General features: G+C 68.8%; 2 protein-coding genes across 3 annotated transcripts; one reads left to right on the forward strand and one right to left on the reverse strand.

The window, feature by feature from the left end:
- The first annotated feature begins 75 nt into the window (after positions 1-75).
- MIOX (myo-inositol oxygenase) lies at positions 76-2,949 on the forward strand. The gene is made up of 10 exons (XM_066182586.1): positions 76-158; positions 976-1,038; positions 1,143-1,223; positions 1,455-1,617; positions 1,709-1,776; positions 1,881-1,990; positions 2,105-2,172; positions 2,319-2,368; positions 2,472-2,584; positions 2,694-2,949. Exons 1-10 carry the CDS (start codon positions 141-143, stop codon positions 2,800-2,802), a joined length of 843 nt encoding a protein of 280 aa, XP_066038683.1. The 5' UTR covers positions 76-140; the 3' UTR covers positions 2,803-2,949.
- Positions 2,938-17,354, reverse strand: LMF2 (lipase maturation factor 2). 2 transcript variants are annotated; one of them, XM_066182584.1, is made up of 14 exons: positions 17,249-17,354; positions 15,032-15,285; positions 13,507-13,535; positions 12,097-12,296; positions 10,699-10,877; positions 10,098-10,248; positions 9,198-9,332; positions 8,677-8,782; positions 8,177-8,273; positions 7,917-8,099; positions 7,066-7,234; positions 4,921-5,032; positions 4,729-4,837; positions 2,938-3,943 (listed from the first exon to the last, which is right to left on the reverse strand). In XM_066182584.1, exons 1-14 carry the CDS (start codon positions 17,349-17,351, stop codon positions 3,611-3,613), a joined length of 2,160 nt encoding a protein of 719 aa, XP_066038681.1. In that variant the 5' UTR covers positions 17,352-17,354; the 3' UTR covers positions 2,938-3,610. The 2 variants fall into 2 exon arrangements, with proteins under 2 accessions (XP_066038681.1, XP_066038680.1); XM_066182583.1 differs by lacking the exon at positions 17,249-17,354 and having other exon boundaries at positions 15,032-16,035.
- Between the last annotated feature and the right edge of the window lie 34 nt (positions 17,355-17,388).

The following is a 17,388-nucleotide window of genomic DNA, read 5'->3' on the forward strand; positions in this document are numbered from 1 at the left end:
CGCGGGGTCAAACATTAACCGGGGCGGGTTAACTGGTCACCGATTGTCACCGATTGTCCCCGCGGCCCCCCCCCCCAGCGCCGCCCCCCGCCATAAACGCGGGGGTCCCGCGGCCGCCCCGCAGAGCCTCCGGAGCCACCATGAGCGGCCTCCAGGCGGTGAGTGCGGGCACGGGGGGGCTCGGGGCACCCCCCTGGGGGGCGCAGACACACCCGGGCCGCCCCAAACCCGGGGGGCAGAGGACACCCCTCGGTTGTCCCCGCTGGGGGGTGTCACCCCACGGGGGACCCCAGCCCAAAGGGTGCCAGCCCAGGGGACACCCCCTGCAGCTGGGGGGGTCCCGGGGCCATGGGGAGCTGCTCCCCACCCTGGGAGGGGTTGGGGGGTCAGGGCCAGCCCGGGGGGTCCCACTGCACCCTCACACTGTCCCCAACAGGGACCCCCGGACTGCTGTCCCCACCCAGGGACAACCTGGGCTGAACCCCCCCCCCCCACCCCGGGAGCGGGGGCAGCACCCCCAGGTCCGTCTGTGCCCCGGGGGGACAGCGTGTGGTGATCTGTGACACCGTGTGACACCGTGTGACAGATAGTGTGTGATGGTGTGTGACACCGTGTGACAAGGTGTGACATTGTGCGATAGTGTGTGACATTGTGTGACGCTGTGTGACACTGTGACCCCCTGCCACGGTGTCATCCCACGCCACCAGGTCTCTCCTCGGTGCCAGTGTCCCCCTGTCCCCAACCTCCCGTCCCTGTCCCTGTCCCGCACTGCCCGGGCGGGGGGCACGATGGGACCCCTGAGTCACCCCTGTCCCTGTCCCCACCCGTGTCCCCCTGAGCCACCCCCGTCCCTGTCTCCACCCGTGTCCCCCTGAGCCACCCCCGTCCCTGTCCCCACCCGTGTCCCCCGGAGCCACCCCCGTCCCTGTCCCCTGTCCCTGTCCCCACCCGTGTCGCCTGTCCCGTCCCCCGCAGGGCCCCGACTCCTCCGAGGAGCCCAAACCCGACAAGACCAATGCCGAGCTCCGCAACTACACCGTGAGTGATGGGGGGTCCCGGCTGGGTGTTGGGGGGCTCCCGGGGGTCCCGGGACACGGGGAGACCCCCACGGAGCCCCCCCAGCCGCCGGTGCCGCCCCGCAGGAGGGGAAGCTCATCGACCGCGTGTACAACACCTACCTGCTCATGCACACGCACCAGACCGTGGAGTTCGTCCGCAGGAAGGTGGGCACTGCTCCCCGGGGTCACCCCGCGTCCCCCGGTGTCACCCCGCGTCCCCCGGGGTCCCCCGGGGTCCCCCCGGTGTCAGCGCAGCACGGGTGACACCCCGCACCCCAAACCCAGCCCCGCTGCCCCATCCCCAGCCCGTTTTGGGGACACCGGGGGGGGGGCACCGACCCCGCCGTCCCCGGGCGACGGGAGGGTGGCAGCGGCGGTGTCCCCGCGTGTCCCCAGCGCGCGCAGTACGGCTCGTGCTCGCTGAGGAAGATGAGCGCCATGGAGGCGCTGGAGCTGCTGGACCAGCTGGTGGACGAGTCGGACCCCGACGTGGATTTCCCCAACTCCTTCCACGCCTTCCAGACGGCCGAGGGGATCCGCCGGGCGCACCCCGACAAAGGTGGGGGCCCGAGCCCGCCCTGTCCCCGCCCTGTCCCCGCCGAGGTCCCCGAGGCCCGCGGGTGACACGGCCCCGCTCGCCCCCTCCCCAGACTGGTTCCACCTCGTGGGGCTCCTGCACGACCTGGGCAAGGTGCTGGTGCTGTTCGGGGAGCCGCAGGTGAGCGCGGAGGGGGCTCGGGGGGGGTTCCCCGCGGCCGGGGCAGTGTCGGGGGGCTGTTGTGATCCCCCCCCGTGTCCCCCCCCCCGTGTCCCCCCCGGCAGTGGGCCGTGGTCGGGGACACCTTCCCGGTGGGCTGCAAGGTGCAGAAGTCGGTGGTCTACGGGGACTCCACCTTCCACGACAACCCCGACACCAAAGACCCCCGGTACAGGTGAGCCGGACCCCCGGGGGGGGAGGTTTGGGGGGCGGGGGCTGCACCCCCCGGCCCGGCCGGGCTGTGTTTGCGGGGGTGGTCTGCACCGCTCACCCCCCACCCCGTCCCCAGTACCGAGTACGGGATGTACGAGCCCGGCTGTGGCCTGGAGAACGTCCTCATGTCCTGGGGACACGATGGTGAGTTCGGGGGGCTGGGGGGGTGCCCCCCTCGGGGCAGGGCCCCCCGACCCCAAAACGAGCTCTGGCTCTCGGGGGGGGGCTCCGTGACTCTGGGGGGGCCCTGTGACTCTCGGGGTCCCCCCCCACGCCCCCCTCCCTTTCAGAGTACATGTACCAAGTGATGAAGTTCAACAACTTCGCCCTGCCCAAGGAGGTGAGCGCTCAGCCTGGGGATGGGGGGGGGTCTCCCGGGAGGTTTAGGGGTGCGGGGGGAGCGCCCTAAACCCCTGTCCCCCCCACTCCTCCCCCCCCCCCAGGCTTTCTACATGATTCGCTTCCACTCCTTCTACCCGTGGCACGCCCACGGCGACTACGAGCACCTGTGCTCCGAGGAGGACCGCCGCATGCTGCCCTGGCTCCGGGAGCTCAAGTGCGTGCCCGGGGGGCGCTGGGGGCTCGGCCGGACCCCTTCCCGCGGGTCTGGGGGTGCCACCCCCCGCCCTGACCCCCCTTTTCCCCTCTCCCCTCCCTCCCCGCAGCAAGTTCGACCTGTACACCAAGGTGGAGGAGCTGCCCGACGTGCAGCAGCTCCGCGCTTACTACCAGGGCCTCATCGACAAATACTGCCCGGGGCAGCTCTGCTGGTGACCCCCCCAGACCCTGCCGGGGCCCCCCCCGAGCCGGCCGGGGCCCCCCAGCACCCGCAGAGCCCGCCCTGGGGCTCCGCAATAAACCTGCTTCTGCTGCACGCCCCCCATGCACACCCCGGGAGAGCGGCGGGGCTGGAATGTCAAAGGCTTTAATTAGAAAATTATAGGAAACCTCTGGGCTCGGGGGGGGACACCCCAAAGTGACCTGAGGGGCTGGGCAGGGTAACAGGAGGGCTGGCGCTGCCCAAACTGCTCCAGCCCGCGGGCACAGAGCCCCCCGCCGCTCTGAGCCCCTGACCTGTGCTGAGCCCCCCACGCTGGGGGGCCTGGAGGGGGTCCGGGGGGGCCCTGGGCAGTGGGGCAGGGTCCCCAGGCAGTGGGGAGGGGTCCCCCAGGGGTCCCTGGACAGTGGGACACTGGGGCCGGGTCCCCAAGGGGTTCCTGGGCAGTGGGGCAGGGTCCTCAAAAGGTCCCCGGACACTGGGCCATGGCCCCAAGCAGCCCCCAAATCCTGGGGAGGGGTCCCCAGCAGTGCCCAGACACTGAGGAGATGTCCCCAAACCCTGGGGAGGGGTCCCCAGCAGTCCCCAGACACGGAGGAGATGTCCCCAGACCCTGGGGAGGGGTCCCCAGCAGTCCCCAGACACCGAGGAGATGTCCCCAAGCCCCGGGCACTGTCCCCACCCCGTGCTGAAGGCACTGGCACCCCCACCCTGGGCTGGGGTACAACAAGCGGCTGCCCCCACCCCCAAGCCGGGGACCCCCTCGCCGCCCCCCGTTTTTGGGGCGGGGGGGGAGGAGGGGGGTTACTTCTTCCTCTTGTTGGCGTGCCGGCCCTCGGGCCGCGCCCCTTCCGTGCTCCGTGTCCCCTCCGAGCTCCGTGCTGTCCCCTCGGCACCCCGCGCTGTCCCCTCGGCCCCCCGCAGCCCGTTGCGCTCCCCCCGCTCCCGGGGGGGACCTTTGTGGCGGGCGGGGGGCGCTCCCCGGCGGGCCAGGGCTCGCAGCAGCCCCGCGGTGGCCGCCACCAGGTAAAGGGACCAGAGCAGGGCGGGCCCGGAGAAGGGGTGGCACAGGCGGCGCAGGCGGGACAGGAGCCGGGGCAGCAGCGCCTCGGAGCGGCGTCGGGCCGGGGGACTGTCCTGCGGGGACAGCGACATCACCCCGGGGCACAGAAACCGGGCAGGGGCCGGGGTGTGCGAATGGAGACAGGAACAGGCAGGGAAGAGGGGCAGGGGAAAGGGAAGGGGGGATCGGGGGTCAGGGACAGGCAGGGAAGAGGGTCAGGGGAAAGGGAAGGGGGGATCGGGGGCCAGGGACAGGCAGGGAAGAGGGTCAGGGGCCGAAAAGGGGGATCGGGGTCAGGGGACAGGGCACCCCCATTCCCAGAGCACCCCATTCCCACAGGAAGGGACAGGGAGGGAAGAGGGTCAGGGGTTAAGGGAAGGGGGATCAGGGATCAATAAAGGGGATCAAGGCGAGGGAAGAGTCGGGAGGGAGAGGTGGGGCCAGAAGAGGGGCTAAGGGGGCCGAGGAAGAGCGAAGGAAGAGGGTCAGGGGTCAGTAAAGGGGATCGGGGTGTGGGAAGAGGGTCAGGGGGCCAAGAAAGGGGAGTTGGGGCCAGAAGAGGGGCAAAGGGGGCCGAGGGAAGGGGTTAGGGTCCAGGGAGAGGGAGGGAAGGGGGCTCAGGGGCCGAAAAAGGGGGTCAGGGGACCAAGGAAAGGGGCTCAGGGGGTCAAGGGCGAGGGAAGGCGATCAAGGTGAGGGAAGAGAGGGTCAAGGGGAAAGGAATAGGGTCAGGGAGGGAGCGGGGCAAGGGCAGGGGGACCAGGACCAGGGCAGGGCGGTCAGGGCTGTTGCAGGACGGGGGTCAGGCCCCAGGGAGGGTCTCAGAGCCCAGGGAGGGGTCACCCAGCCCCGTGCCCACCTTGAGGCCGTGCTGGCTGAGCAGGGACTCCAGCGTGGGGTGTCCCAGGGACACGGCGGGGAAGAACTCCTGCACGTGCTGCCGCCGCCACCACGGCGCCGCGCCCGGGCTGGGGGCACAGGGCGCTCAGGTGAGCCCAGAGCCCACCCCCCGAGGCCGGGCTGGGGGCTCCGGGGGCCCCTCCCCGCTCACCTGGCCTCGCCGGGGGCCGTGAACCAGTACTTGTAGAGCTGGGCCCGCAGGAAGGTGGGCGGGCGGCCGTGGAACGGGTACCGGGACTCGTCCGTCTGCACCAGGCGGATCACTGCGGGCCACCGCGGCGTCACGGCCGGGGATGGCACGGGGACAGCCCAAACACAGGCGGGGACAGCCCGGGGACAGCCCAAACACAGCCGGGACAGCCCAAACACAGGCGGGGACAGCCCGGGGACAGCCCAAACACAGCCGGGGACAGCCCAAACACAGGCGGGGGACAGCCCAAACACAGGCGGGGACAGCCCGGGGACAGCCCAAACACAGCCGGGGACAGCCCAAACACAGGCGGGGACAGCCCGGGGACAGCCCAAACACAGCCGGGACAGCCCAAACACAGCCGGGGACAGCCCGGGGACAGCCCAAACACAGCCGGGGGACAGCCCAAACACAGGCGGGGACAGCCCGGGGACAGCCCAAACACAGCCGGGACAGCCCAAACACAGGCGGGGACAGCCCGGGGACAGCCCAAACACAGCCGGGACAGCCCAAACACAGCCGGGGACAGCCCAAACACAGCCGGGACAGCCCAAACACAGCCGGGACAGCCCAAACACAGCCGGGGACAGCCCGGGGACAGCCCAAACACAGCCGGGGGACAGCCCAAACACAGCCGGGGACAGCCCGGGGACAGCCCAAACACAGCCGGGACAGCCCAAACACAGCCGGGGGACAGCCCAAACACAGCCGGGGACAGCCCAAACACAGCCGGGGACAGCCCAAACACAGCCGGGGACAGCCCAAACACAGCCGGGGGACAGCCCAAACACAGCCGGGGACAGCCCGGGGACAGCCCAAACACAGCCGGGACAGCCCAAACACAGGCGGGGACAGCCCGGGGACAGCCCAAACACAGCCGGGGACAGCCCAAACACAGCCGGGGACAGCCCGGGGACAGCCCGAACACAGCCGGGACAGCCCAAACACAGCCGGGGACAGCCCAAACACAGCCGGGGACAGCCCAAACACAGCCGGGGACAGCCCAAACACAGCCGGGGACAGCCCAAACACAGCCGGGGACAGCCCGGGGACAGCCCAAACACAGCCGGGGACAGCCCAAACACAGCCGGGGGACAGCCCAAACACAGCCGGGGACAGCCCAAACACAGCCGGGGGACAGCCCAAACACAGCCGGGACAGCGGGGACAGCCCAAACACAGCCGGGGGACAGCCCAAACACAGCCGGGACAGCGGGGACAGCCCAAACACAGCCGGGGGACAGCCCAAACACAGCCGGGACAGCGGGGACAGCCCAAACACAGCCGGGGGACAGCTCAAAGACAGCCCAAACACAGCCGGGACAGCCCAAACACAGCCGGGGGACAGCCCAAACCCAAAGAGGGACATTCAAACACACCTGCGGACACCCCAAACATGCCCAGGGACACCCCAAATCCACCCAGGGACACAGTCAGGGCTGTGGTGACACCCCAAACCAATCTGGGGACACCCCAAATCCACCCAGGGACACAGTCAGGGCTGTGGTGACACCCCAAACCAATCTGGGGACACCCCAAACACACCCGGGGGACACCCTCAGGGCTGCGGGAACACCCCAACCCAAACAGGGACACCCCAAACCCAATCAGGGACATCCTGAATACCAACAGGGACACCTGAGGATGCTGTGAGGGACACCCCAAACCCAACCAGGGGACACCCTCAGGGCTGCAGGAACACCCCAACCCAAACACAGACACCCCAGAATGCTGCAGGGGCCACCCCAAACCCAAACAGGGACATCCTGAATACCAAGAAGGACACCCCAAACCCGTCCAGGGGCACCCCAAACCCCACCAAGGACACCCCAAACCCCACCAGGGACACCCCAAACCCCACCAGGGACACCCCAAACCCCACCAGGGACACCCCAAACCCCACCAGGGACTCCCCAAACCCATCCAGGGACTCCCCAAACCCATCCAGGGACACCCCAAACCCATCCAGGGACACCCCAAACCCATCCAGGGACACCCCAAACCCATCCAGGGACTCCCCAAACCCATCCAGGGACTCCCCAAACCCCACCAGGGACACCCCAAACCCATCCAGGGACTCCCCAAACCCCGTGTCCCCGTGTCCCACCGTCGGGCTGTCCCTGCAGCAGGCGCAGCACCAGGGCACTGAACCAGGGGCTGCTCTGGTGCGGGCCCAGGGCAGCGAACCAGAGCTGCCAGTCCAGGCGGGGCTGGTGCGGGGCCACCATGGCCGGGGCCGCGCTCACGTTCCCGGGCTTGTACATGAACTCGATCTCCTGTGGGATTGGGAACGGCTGGCATGGCCACGGGGACACCGGCACGGGGATGGGGACACCGGCACGGGGATGGGGACACCGGCACGGGGATGGGGACACCGGCACGGGGATGGGGACATGGACACGGGGATAGGGACACTGGCACGGGGATGGGGACACCGGCATGGCGATGGGGACACTGACACGGGGATGGGGACACCGGCATGGCCACGGGGACACCGGCATGGGGACACTAGTATGGCAACGGGGACATGGGCACGGCCACAGGGACACTGGCATGGCCACAGGGACACCAGCACGGGGATACTGCCCAGCTGTACCCATCCTCACTGTCCAGCCGTGCCCCATTCCTGTGCCCAGCTGTGCTCATCCTCATTGTCCAGCCGTGCCCCATTCCCGTGCCCAGCTGTGCCCATCCTCACTGTCCAGCTGTGTCCCATTCCCGTGCCCAGCTGTGCCCCATTCCCCTGCCCAGCTGTGCCCATTCCCGTGCCCAGCCCTCACCGTCCAGCTGTGCCCCATTTCCCTGCCCAGCTGTGCTCCATTCCCGTGCCCAGCCCTCACCGTCCAGCTGTGCCCCATTCCCCTGCCCAGCTGTGCCCATTCCCGTGCCCAGCCCTCACCGTCCAGCTGTGCCCCATTTCCCTGCCCAGCTGTGCCCATTCCCGTGCCCAGCCCTCACCGTCCAGCTGTGCCCGTCGTAGCTGCCCTCCAGGATGACCTCGGGCCGGCCGCCCACGCCGGTCATCCTGCGGAAGAGCCCGTAGGAATTGACCACCTGGAACCTCTCCACGGCCCCGAACATCTGGTGGATGCCGGGCCACAGCTTCCCGTTGGACTCGTGCTCGATGTAGGTGAAGGGCACCTGGGGGGGCGGCGGGGGGGGCTCTGTCAGGGCCCGGGGGGGCTGTTGGGGGTCCCCCGTGGCCCCCCCAGGCTCACCAGGCTGACGGTGAAGAGCCCCACGGTGGCCGTGGCCATGAGGGCCCACTGCAGGGTGGCCCAGAGCTTCCAGAAGCATCCGCGGACGCAGGCACAGCTGGGGCGGGGGGCACAAAGTGGGGGGGGGTTAAGGGGCTCAGCCCCCACAGTTTGGGGGGGTTCCAGCTGTGGGTGAGGGGTTAAACACCCCCACGTTGTGTCTGCTCCAATCCCGGAGCGGGGTCAGCCCCTCCCAGCTCCCAGGGGGTCACTCCGGTGTCCCCCCAAACCCCTGGGGTCACCCCGGTGTCCCCCCACACCCCGGGGAGCACCCCAGTGTCCCCCACACCCCTGGGGTCACCCCGGTGTCCCCTCATATCCCAGTGTCCCCTCCACCCAGCCCTGGGGACATCGCAGTGTCCCCCACACCCCTGGGATCAGCCCAGTGTTTCCCCATATCCCCGTGTCCCCCCCACACCCCGGGGACACCCCAGTGTCCCCCCCGGCGCCCCCTCACCCACCGGTACATGGCCACCAGGATCTCCCAGGACAGCGACAGGAAGGCCACCCCCACCAGGGGCAGTGTCACCGTGCGCAGCCACGTGCTGAACTCATGGTAGGTGAAGGCTGCAGGGGGGACAGCCCCGGGCTCAGGGGAGACCCCGAGCCCCCCGGGGAGCACCCAGTGTCCCCCCTACACCCCAGTGTCCCCACATACAGCCCTGGGGACACCCCAGTGTCCCCACACACAGCCCTGGGGCCCCCCAGTGTCCCCACACAGTCCTGGGGACACCTCAGTGTCCCCCCCTACACCCCACTGTCCCCCCCACACACCCCAGTATCCCCCCAGTGTCCCCACATGTACCCCCACAGTGTCCCCACACACGCCCCAGTGACCCCCCCGTGTCCCCACACATACCCCAGTGTCCCCCCAGTGTCCCCACATGTACCCCAGTGTCCCCCAGTGTCCCCTCAGTGTCCCTACATGTCCCCCAGTGTTCCCCCAGTGTCCCCACATGTACCCCAGTGTCCCCCCACGCACCCACTCTGGACTCCAGCCGCCTCCTGTCCCAGTCCAGCTCGAGGCCGAAGCAGCGCACGGTCCCGTAGAGCAGCAGCCCGTAGGTGCTGAGCTCCAGCAGGGTGCTCAGCACCCAGCCCGGCCTGGGGGGCCAGCCTGCGGCGGGGAGGGGGCTCAGAGCCGGCCTGGGACCCCCCCACAGCCCTGCCTGCTGTGTCCCCCCACCCAAACTAGGGGTCCCCACTGCGAGGGGGGGAAAGGCCCAGGAGCAGCAGGGCCACAGAATTCCATGGGGTGGGAGCCCCCCCCAGGGGGTGATTTGCCTCACACAGATCATTCATTCGTCCTCAATTCCTTCATTTCAGAGGGAAAAGAAATCCTCCTCCTCCCTTCACACCCGGCCCTGAGTCACTGGAGCTCCAGCCCCAGGTCATGGAATCAGGGAATCCTGGGATGGTTTGGGTGGGAAGGGACCCCAGAGCCCCCCAGGGCCACCCCTGCCATGGCAGGGACACCTCCCGCTGTCCCAGGCTGCTCCAGCCCCAGTGTCCAGCCTGGCCTTGGCCATTCCAGGGATCCAGGGGCAGCCACAGCTGCTCTGGCAATTCCAGCCCGGCCAGCAATTCCCAATGTCCCAATGTCCCATGCAGCCCTGCCCTGTGGCAGTGGGAAGCCATTCCCCGTGTCCTGTCCCTCTGTCCCTTGTCCCTCTGCAGCCCCAGGCCAGGCCGGGAGCACCCTGGGACAGTGCCGGGTGTCCCTGCCATGGGATGGGATTTAACACCCCACATCCCACCCTAACCATTCCCTGACCCCACAGCCGCGCCCCCTTATCCCCGGGGCTCCCCACAGGCACGGCCTGGGCTGGGTTTGGGGCCCACAGCTCCCGTGGCCCCCCCCAGGGAAGCCCCCCAGACCCACCTGGGCTCTCAGCGGGGCCGTGCCTCCTGCGGGGCCGGCCCAGGCAGCGCCCCACGTGCTGCGGGTCCAGCAGGGAGAAGGCCAGCACGATGGTCAGGGCGTTGAAGAAGTTGTAGTTGCCCGTGAGGATGATGAGCACCTGCAGCAGCACCTGGGGGGGGCACAGGACGCTGGGAACCCCATAACCAGCAGCACCAGTGCGGGCACCAAACCTGGGGGCACCCCAGTGTCCCCACACACAGCCCTGGGGACACCCCAGTGTCCCCACACACAGCCCTGGGGACACCCCAGTGTCCCCCCTACATCCCAGTGTCCCCACACACAGCCCTGGGGACACCCCAGTGTCCCCACACACAGCCCTGAGGACACCCCAGTGTCCCCACACACAGCCCTGGGAACACCCCAGTGTCCCCACAGGAGCGTCCTGCAGTGAGGAGCCCACCCCAGCCCCGAGGAGACCCCCATGGAGACACCCCCTGGCACAATGAGGGGGCACAAAGGGTCCCACGGGGTCACAGAGAACACAGGACACCACCTGCAGCCCCCCAGAGCGAGGAGCCCACCCCGGGGAGCCCCCCAGCGCCGGGAGCCCCGTGCCCACCTGGCAGTAGAAGGCGAAGAGGCGCAGGCGGCGCAGGGGCGCGAAGAAGAGCGGGGGCACGGCCACCTCGATGACGTAGGTGGCCACCACGCTGAGCTTCTGGAACCACACGGGCAGCTGGTGGGCCAGCCAGGCCCCCGGCGTGGGGATGCACTGGCTCTCGTAGTGGTAGGTCAGCGCTGGGGGGGGCACGGGGGGGGGGGGTGGTTTGTCATTCCCAAAAATTCACCACTCCCAAAAACCCAGCGTTCCCAAAAACCCATCCCAGTTCAGAGTTAACCAACCCAGAGTAGAGGAAAAAGCTTCCCGGGGTTAAAAATGTCAAATTCAGCAGTAGGGCAGCGCTGGGGGCATGGGGAATGGGGGATTTGTCATTCCCAAAAATCCAGTGTTCCCAAAAATTCACCGTTCCCAACAATTCACCGTTCCCAAAACCCCACCCCAGTTCAGGGTTAACCAACCCAGAGTAGAGGAAAAAGCTTCCCGAGGTTAAAAACGTCAAATTCAGCAGTAGGTCAGTGCTGGGGGCACGGGAAATGGAGGGTTTGTCACTCCCAAAAATCCAGCGTTCCCAAAAATTCACCATTCCCAAAAATCCAGCGTTCCCAAAAACCCACCCCAGTTCTGGGTTAACGCTCGTTCTCCCCAACCCGGTGTAGAGGGAAAAGCTTCCCGGGGTTAAAAATGCCAATTCAGTGGTGCCTCAGGGCTGGGGGACACAGGGGACTTTCCATAACCTGCTTCCCAACAATCCCTTGGAATTCCAGGCTAACGCAGGTTTTCCTCAATGCAGAATAAAATCAGGGCTGTACAGGGAAAACCTTCCTTGTGGAAAAATGCAGATTAAAATCCACCGGGGGGGGCCTGAAGGTGGGCTTGCCGTAAACCACTTCCTCAAAATTCACTGGGATTGCAGGTTAATGCATGAACCGCCCCCAAAGGCGCACCCCTCACCTGTGAGCCCCCTCACCTGTGAGCCCCCCAACACCTGAGCCCCCAAAGCTGCACCCCTCACCTGGGAGCCCCCCAACACCTGAGCCCCCAAAGCCGCACCCCTCACCTGTGAGTTCCCCCCACCTGTGAGCCCCCCAACACCTGAGCCCCCAAAGCTGCACCCCTCACCTGGGAGCCCCCCAACACCTGAGCCCCCAAAGCTGCACCCCTCACCTGGGAGCCCTCACCTGGGAGCCCCCCAACACCTGAGCCCCCAAAGCTGCACCCCTCACCTGGGAGCCCTCACCTGTGAGCCCCCCAACACCTGAGCCCCCAAAGCTGCACCCCTCACCTGTGAGCCCCCCAGGTAGGGCAGCAGCTCAGAAGCCTCATGACCCCTAAAACTGGGTGGGGATTTTTTCCCCTAAAACTGTGGGCTCCCCCCAAAACCTGAGCCCCCCTCACCTGTGAGCCCCCACCAGGTGGGGCAGCGGCTGGTGAGTTTGACCACGCCCGAGGCGAACATGAGGCGGAAGAGCAGCCAGCGCACGGCCCAGAAGGTGACGGAGTCGTGGGGTCTCCAGGCTGGGGACCCCCCCCACCTCAGCAGCCTCAGGGGGGCCACCAGCACGGCCAGGAACCCGGCCTCCAGCAGCAGGCTGTCCCTGGGGGGGACACGGGGCTGGGACCCCCACCCTGCACCCACAGTGTGATGGGGACACGGGGACACGGGGCTGGGACCCCCACCCTGCACCCACAGTGTGATGGGGACACGGGGACACGGGGCTGGGACCCCCACCCTGCACCCACAGTGTGATGGGGACACGGGGACACGGGGCTGGGACCCCCACCCTGCACCCACAGTGTGATGGGGACACGGGGACACGAGGCTGGGACCCCCACCCTGCACCCACAGTGTGATGGGGACACGGGGCTGGGACCCCCACCCTGCACCCACAGTGTGATGGGGACACGGGGACACGGGGCTGGGACCCCCACCCTGCACCCACAGTGTGATGGGGACACGGGGACACGAGGCTGGGACCCCCACCCTGCACCCACAGTGTGATGGGGACACGGGGCTGGGACCCCCACCCTGCACCCACAGTGTGATGGGGACACGGGGACACGAGGCTGGGACCCCCACCCTGCACCCACAGTGTGATGGGGACACGGGGACACGAGGCTGGGACCCCCACCCTGCACTCACAGTGTGATGGGGACACGGGGACACGAGGCTGGGACCCCCACCCTGCACCCACAGTGTGATGGGGACACGGGGCTGGGACCCCCACCCTGCACCCACAGTGTGATGGGGACACAGGGACACGGGGCTGGGACCCCCACCCTGCACCCACAGTGTGATGGGGACACGGGGACACGGGGCTGGGACCCCCACCCTGCACCCACAGTGTGATGGGGACACGGGGACACGAGGCTGGGACCCCCACCCTGCACCCACAGTGTGATGGGGACACGGGGACACGGGGCTGGGACCCCCACCCTGCACCCACAGCGGGGTGGGGACACGGGGACACGGGGCTGGGACCCCCACCCTGCACCCACAGTGTGATGGGGACATGGGGACACGGGGCTGGGACCCCCACCCTGCACCCACAGCGGGGTGGGGACACGGGGACACAGGGACGGGACCCCCACCCTGCACCCACAGCAGGGTGGGGACATGGGGACACCCCACACGTGGGGCTGGGGACCCCGTCCCACTGAGCTCCCCCTGTCCTTGTCCCCAGAGCCCCCCACTCCTCTGTGCCCCCCATCCCACCCCCAGGACCCTCGGTGCCCCCCACCCCACCGAACCCCCTGCCCAGGAAGGACCCCCCAGCCCTGAGCCCCCCAAAAAAGCCCCCAACTCACCACTGGAAGTACAGGAAGACCTGTCCCACCTGCAGAGAGGGAACGGGGGCTCACCTGGGGGGGTCTGACACCCCCGGAGTCCCCTGGCACAGGGAGAGCCTGGGCCAAAGCCAAGGGTGGAGCAGTGGGAGGTGACAGCCAGCCCCGGGAGGTGACAGCCCCTCACACAGATCATTTGTTCCTCCTTAATTCCCTCATTTCAGGGGAAATTAAATCCTCCTCCTTCTCCTCCTCCTCCCTTCACACCCAGCTCTAAGTCACTGGAGCTCCAGCCCCAACACCAGGGAGGATTCAGGGAGTCCTGGGATGGTTTGGGTGGGAAGGGACCCCAGAGCCCCCCAGGGCCACCCCTGCCATGGCAGGGACACCTCCCACTGTCCCCGGCTGCTCCAGTCCTTCCTTGGACATTCCAGGGATCCAGGGGCAGCCACAGCTGCTCTGGCAATTCCAGCCCGGGCAGCAATTCCCAATGTCCCAATGTCCCACGCAGCCCTGCCCTGTGGCAGTGGGAAGCCGTTCCCTGTGTCCTGTCCCTCTGTCCCTTGTCCCCAGCCCCTCCGCAGCCCCAGGCCAGGTCGGGTGGGCTGGGAGCAGCCTGGGACAGCGGGAGGTGTCCCTGGGATGGGATTTAACGCCCCAAATCCCACCCCGACCGTTCCTCGGCTCCAGGATTGTGCCTCCCCCAGCACCACGAGCTCGTGGGACTGTGTGAGCCCCCTCAGACCCCAGTGTCCCCTCCCAGGAGCCCGCTGTCCCTTGTTGTCCACCCTCAGCACCCCCAGGGTCCCTCTGTCCCCTCCCAGGGCCCCATAGACCCCAGTGTCCCCTCCCAGGTCCCTGCTGTCCCCTCCCAGGGCCCCATAGACCCCAGTGTCCCCTCCCAGGGCCCCTAGATCCCTCTGTCCCCTCGCAGGGTCCCCAGCACCCCGCTGTCCCCTCCCAGCATCCCCACAGACCCCAGTGTCCCCTCCCAGCGCCCCATAGACTCCAGTGTCCCCTCCCAGCACCCCCAGGACCCCTCTGTCCCCTCCCAGGGCCCCACAGACCTCAGTGTCCCCTCCCATGACCCAAACACCCCGCTGTCCCCTCCCAGGGCCCCACAGACCCCAGTGTCCCCTCCTATGACCCAAACACCCCACTGTCCCCTCCCAGGGCCCCACAGACCCCAGTGTCCCCTCGCAGGGTCCCCAGCACCCCGCTGTCCCCTCCCAGGTCCCCTCTGCCCCCTCCCAGGTCCCCTCTGCCCCCTCCCAGGTCCCCTCTGCCCCCTCCCAGGACCCCTCTGTCCCCTCCCAGGACCCCTCTGTCCCCTCCCAGGTCCCCTCTGCCCCCTCCCAGGTCCCCTCTGCCCCCTCCCAGGTCCCCTCTGCCCCCTCCCAGGTCCCCTCTGTCCCCTCCCAGGACCCCTCTGTCCCCTCCCAGGTCCCCTCTGCCCCCTCCCAGGACCCCTCCGTCTCCTCCCAGGTCCCCTCTGCCCCCTCCCAGGTCCCCTCTGCCCCCTCCCAGGTCCCCTCTGTCCCCTCACCTGGTAGAGCGACAGGTAGCAGGCCCTGAGCAGGGCGAACACCAGGCAGTCGCGCATGGGCTCGCAGAGCAGCGCGCCGAGGGCGCCCAGGACGCCCAGCAGGCACAGCAGCTCCATGGCCTGCTCCGTGTCCAGCCCCAGGCGCGGGCCCAGCCACAGCAGCGTGGGCGACTCCCGCAGCTGCTCCCACAGCCCCCGGCCGGCCGGCCGCAGCACCCGCCGCGCCGGGAGCAGCCCCTGGCGCCCGTACAGCCCTGCGGGGGACGGCGGGGGGTTCGGGGGGACAAGGGGAAAAAACGGGATAATGACGGTGTTCCCCGGGGAAAATGCCCCGGAGTGACGCCGGTGTTCCCGGGAAAAATGCCCCGGAGTAACGCCGGTGTTCCCCGGAGAAAACGCCCCGGAGTAACGACGGTGTTCCCGGGAAAAAAAAACATGGAGTAACGCCGGTGTTCCCGGGAAAACCCAGCATAAGTCCGGCATTCCCAGTATAACCCCGGCATTCCCGGAAAAAATCCGCCAGCATAACTCTTGGCATTCCCGGGAAAAATCCCCCAGCATAAATCCGGCATTCCCAGGAAAAACCCGGCATTCCTGGGAAAAAAACCCTGGCATTTTCCCAGAAAAACCCCCGGCATTCCCGGAAAAACCGGCGTTTTCCCGGGGAAACCCTCGGCGTTCCCAGAAAAAAAAAAACAAACTGGAAAACCCCAGCAAAATCGCGACGTTCCCAGGAAAAACCCCACCATTCCCGAAAACCCGACATTTTCCCAGGAAAACCCTGGCACTACCCGGGAAAAAACTCCGGCGTTTTCCCGGGAAAAACCTCGGCATTCCCAGGAAAGCCCCCCCAATATAACCCCGGCATTCCTGAGAAAAACCGGCATCTTCCCAGGAAAAACCCCGGCAGCACACCGGGAACCCCCCCGAGGCTCCGGGGCTGCCGCAGGGACATTCCCGGTCCCATTCCCGGCCCCGTTCCCGGTTCCAGTCCCGGTCCCCATTCCCGGCCCCGTTCCCGACCCCGTTCCCGGTCCCCATTCCCGGCCCCGTTCCCGGTCCCCATTCCCGGCCCCGTTCCCAGCCCCAGTCCCAGTTCCGGCCCCGTTCCCGGTCCCCAGTCCCGGCCCCGTTCCCGGTCCCAGTCCCGGTCCCCGTTCCCGGTCCCCGTTCCCGGCCCCGTTCCCGGCCCCCGTTCCCGGCCCCCGTTCCCGGCCCCGTTCCCGGCCCCCGTTCCCGGCCCCCGTTCCCGGCCCCGTTCCCGGTCCCCGTTCCCGGTCCCCGTTCCCGGTCCCCGTTCCCGGCCCCCGTTCCCGGCCCCCGTTCCCGGCCCCGTTCCCGGCCCCCGTTCCCGGTCCCCGTTCCCGGTCCCCGTTCCCGGCCCCCGTTCCCGGCCCCCGTTCCCGACCCCGTTCCCGGCCCCCGTTCCCGGCCCCCGTTCCCGGCCCCCGTTCCCGGCCCCGTTCCCGGCCCCGTTCCCGGCCCCGTTCCCGGCCCGGCTCCATCCCGGCGGGAGGAGCCCCGGTGTGCCCGGGAGCCGCCAGAGCGGCGGGGCCGGGCCGGGGGGCGGCTCCCGGGGACGGACACGGGGACACGAGGGAACGGGATAACGGGGATAACGGGAGAGCCCGGCAGCGGGACGGCGGTGGCGCTGCCCGTGTCCCCGGCCCCGGCCCGGTTCTCCCGGCTCTCCCCCGGTCCCATTCCCGGTTCCCCCGGTCCTATCCCGGCTCTCTCACGGCTCCCCCCGCCCCACTCCTGGTTCTCCCGGCCCCACTCCTGGCTGTATTCCGGTTCCCCCGGTCCTGTCCCGGTTCCCCCGTTCCCACTCCCGGCTCTATCCCGGTTCCCCAGGCTCCACTCCGGGTCCTGTCCCGGTTCCCCCGGCTCTATCCCGGTTCCCCAGCCCCACTCCCGGTCCTGTCCCGGTTCCCCCGGCCCCACTCCCGCCTCTGTCCCTGTTCCCTCAGCCCTGTCCCGGTTCCCCCGGCTCTCGCCCGGTCCCACTACCAGCCCTGCCCCGATTACCCCGGCCCCGTCCCCGTTCCCCCGGCCCCACTCCCGGTTCCCCCGGCCTCACTCCCGGTGCTGTCCTGGTTTCCCCGGCCCTATCCCGGTTCTCCCGACCCCGTCCCGGTTCCCCCAGTCCCACTCCCGGCGCCGTCCCGGTTCCCCCAGCCCCACTCCCGGCCCCGCCGCCGTCCCCCGTCGCGGTACCGGGGATCTGCACGTAGAGGGAACCGAAGGCGGCGATGTAGACCGCGGCCAGCCCGGCCAGGAACAGCGACCGCGGCCGCGCCGCCTCCCCCATGGCGGCCATGGCGGCCCCGCCGGCGCGCCGCGATGACGTCACCGCC

The sequence above is a fragment of the Chamaea fasciata genome, unplaced genomic scaffold, assembly GCF_029207755.1.
Source record: "Chamaea fasciata isolate MVZ Bird 193981 ecotype frontalis unplaced genomic scaffold, bChaFas1.0.hap1 SCAF_5, whole genome shotgun sequence".
Lineage (NCBI taxonomy): Eukaryota > Metazoa > Chordata > Aves > Passeriformes > Sylviidae > Chamaea > Chamaea fasciata.

Excerpts from the sequence above, each read along its gene's own strand:
- MIOX (XM_066182586.1), top strand. Across the intron at positions 1,039-1,142 it reads CCGAGCTCCGCAACTACACC|GAGGGGAAGCTCATCGACCG; the intron begins GTGAGTGATGGG and ends GCCGCCCCGCAG. Across the intron at positions 2,173-2,318 it reads CATGTCCTGGGGACACGATG|AGTACATGTACCAAGTGATG; the intron begins GTGAGTTCGGGG and ends CCTCCCTTTCAG.
- LMF2 (XM_066182583.1), bottom strand. The coding sequence starts at position 15,865 with ATGCCGAGGTTTTTCCCGGGAAAACGCCGGAGTTTTTTCCCGGGTAGT. Across the intron at positions 10,249-10,698 it reads TCTTCGCCTTCTACTGCCAG|GTGCTGCTGCAGGTGCTCAT; the intron begins GTGGGCACGGGG and ends TGCCCCCCCCAG. Across the intron at positions 9,333-10,097 it reads CGGCCCCGCTGAGAGCCCAG|GCTGGCCCCCCAGGCCGGGC; the intron begins GTGGGTCTGGGG and ends TCCCCGCCGCAG.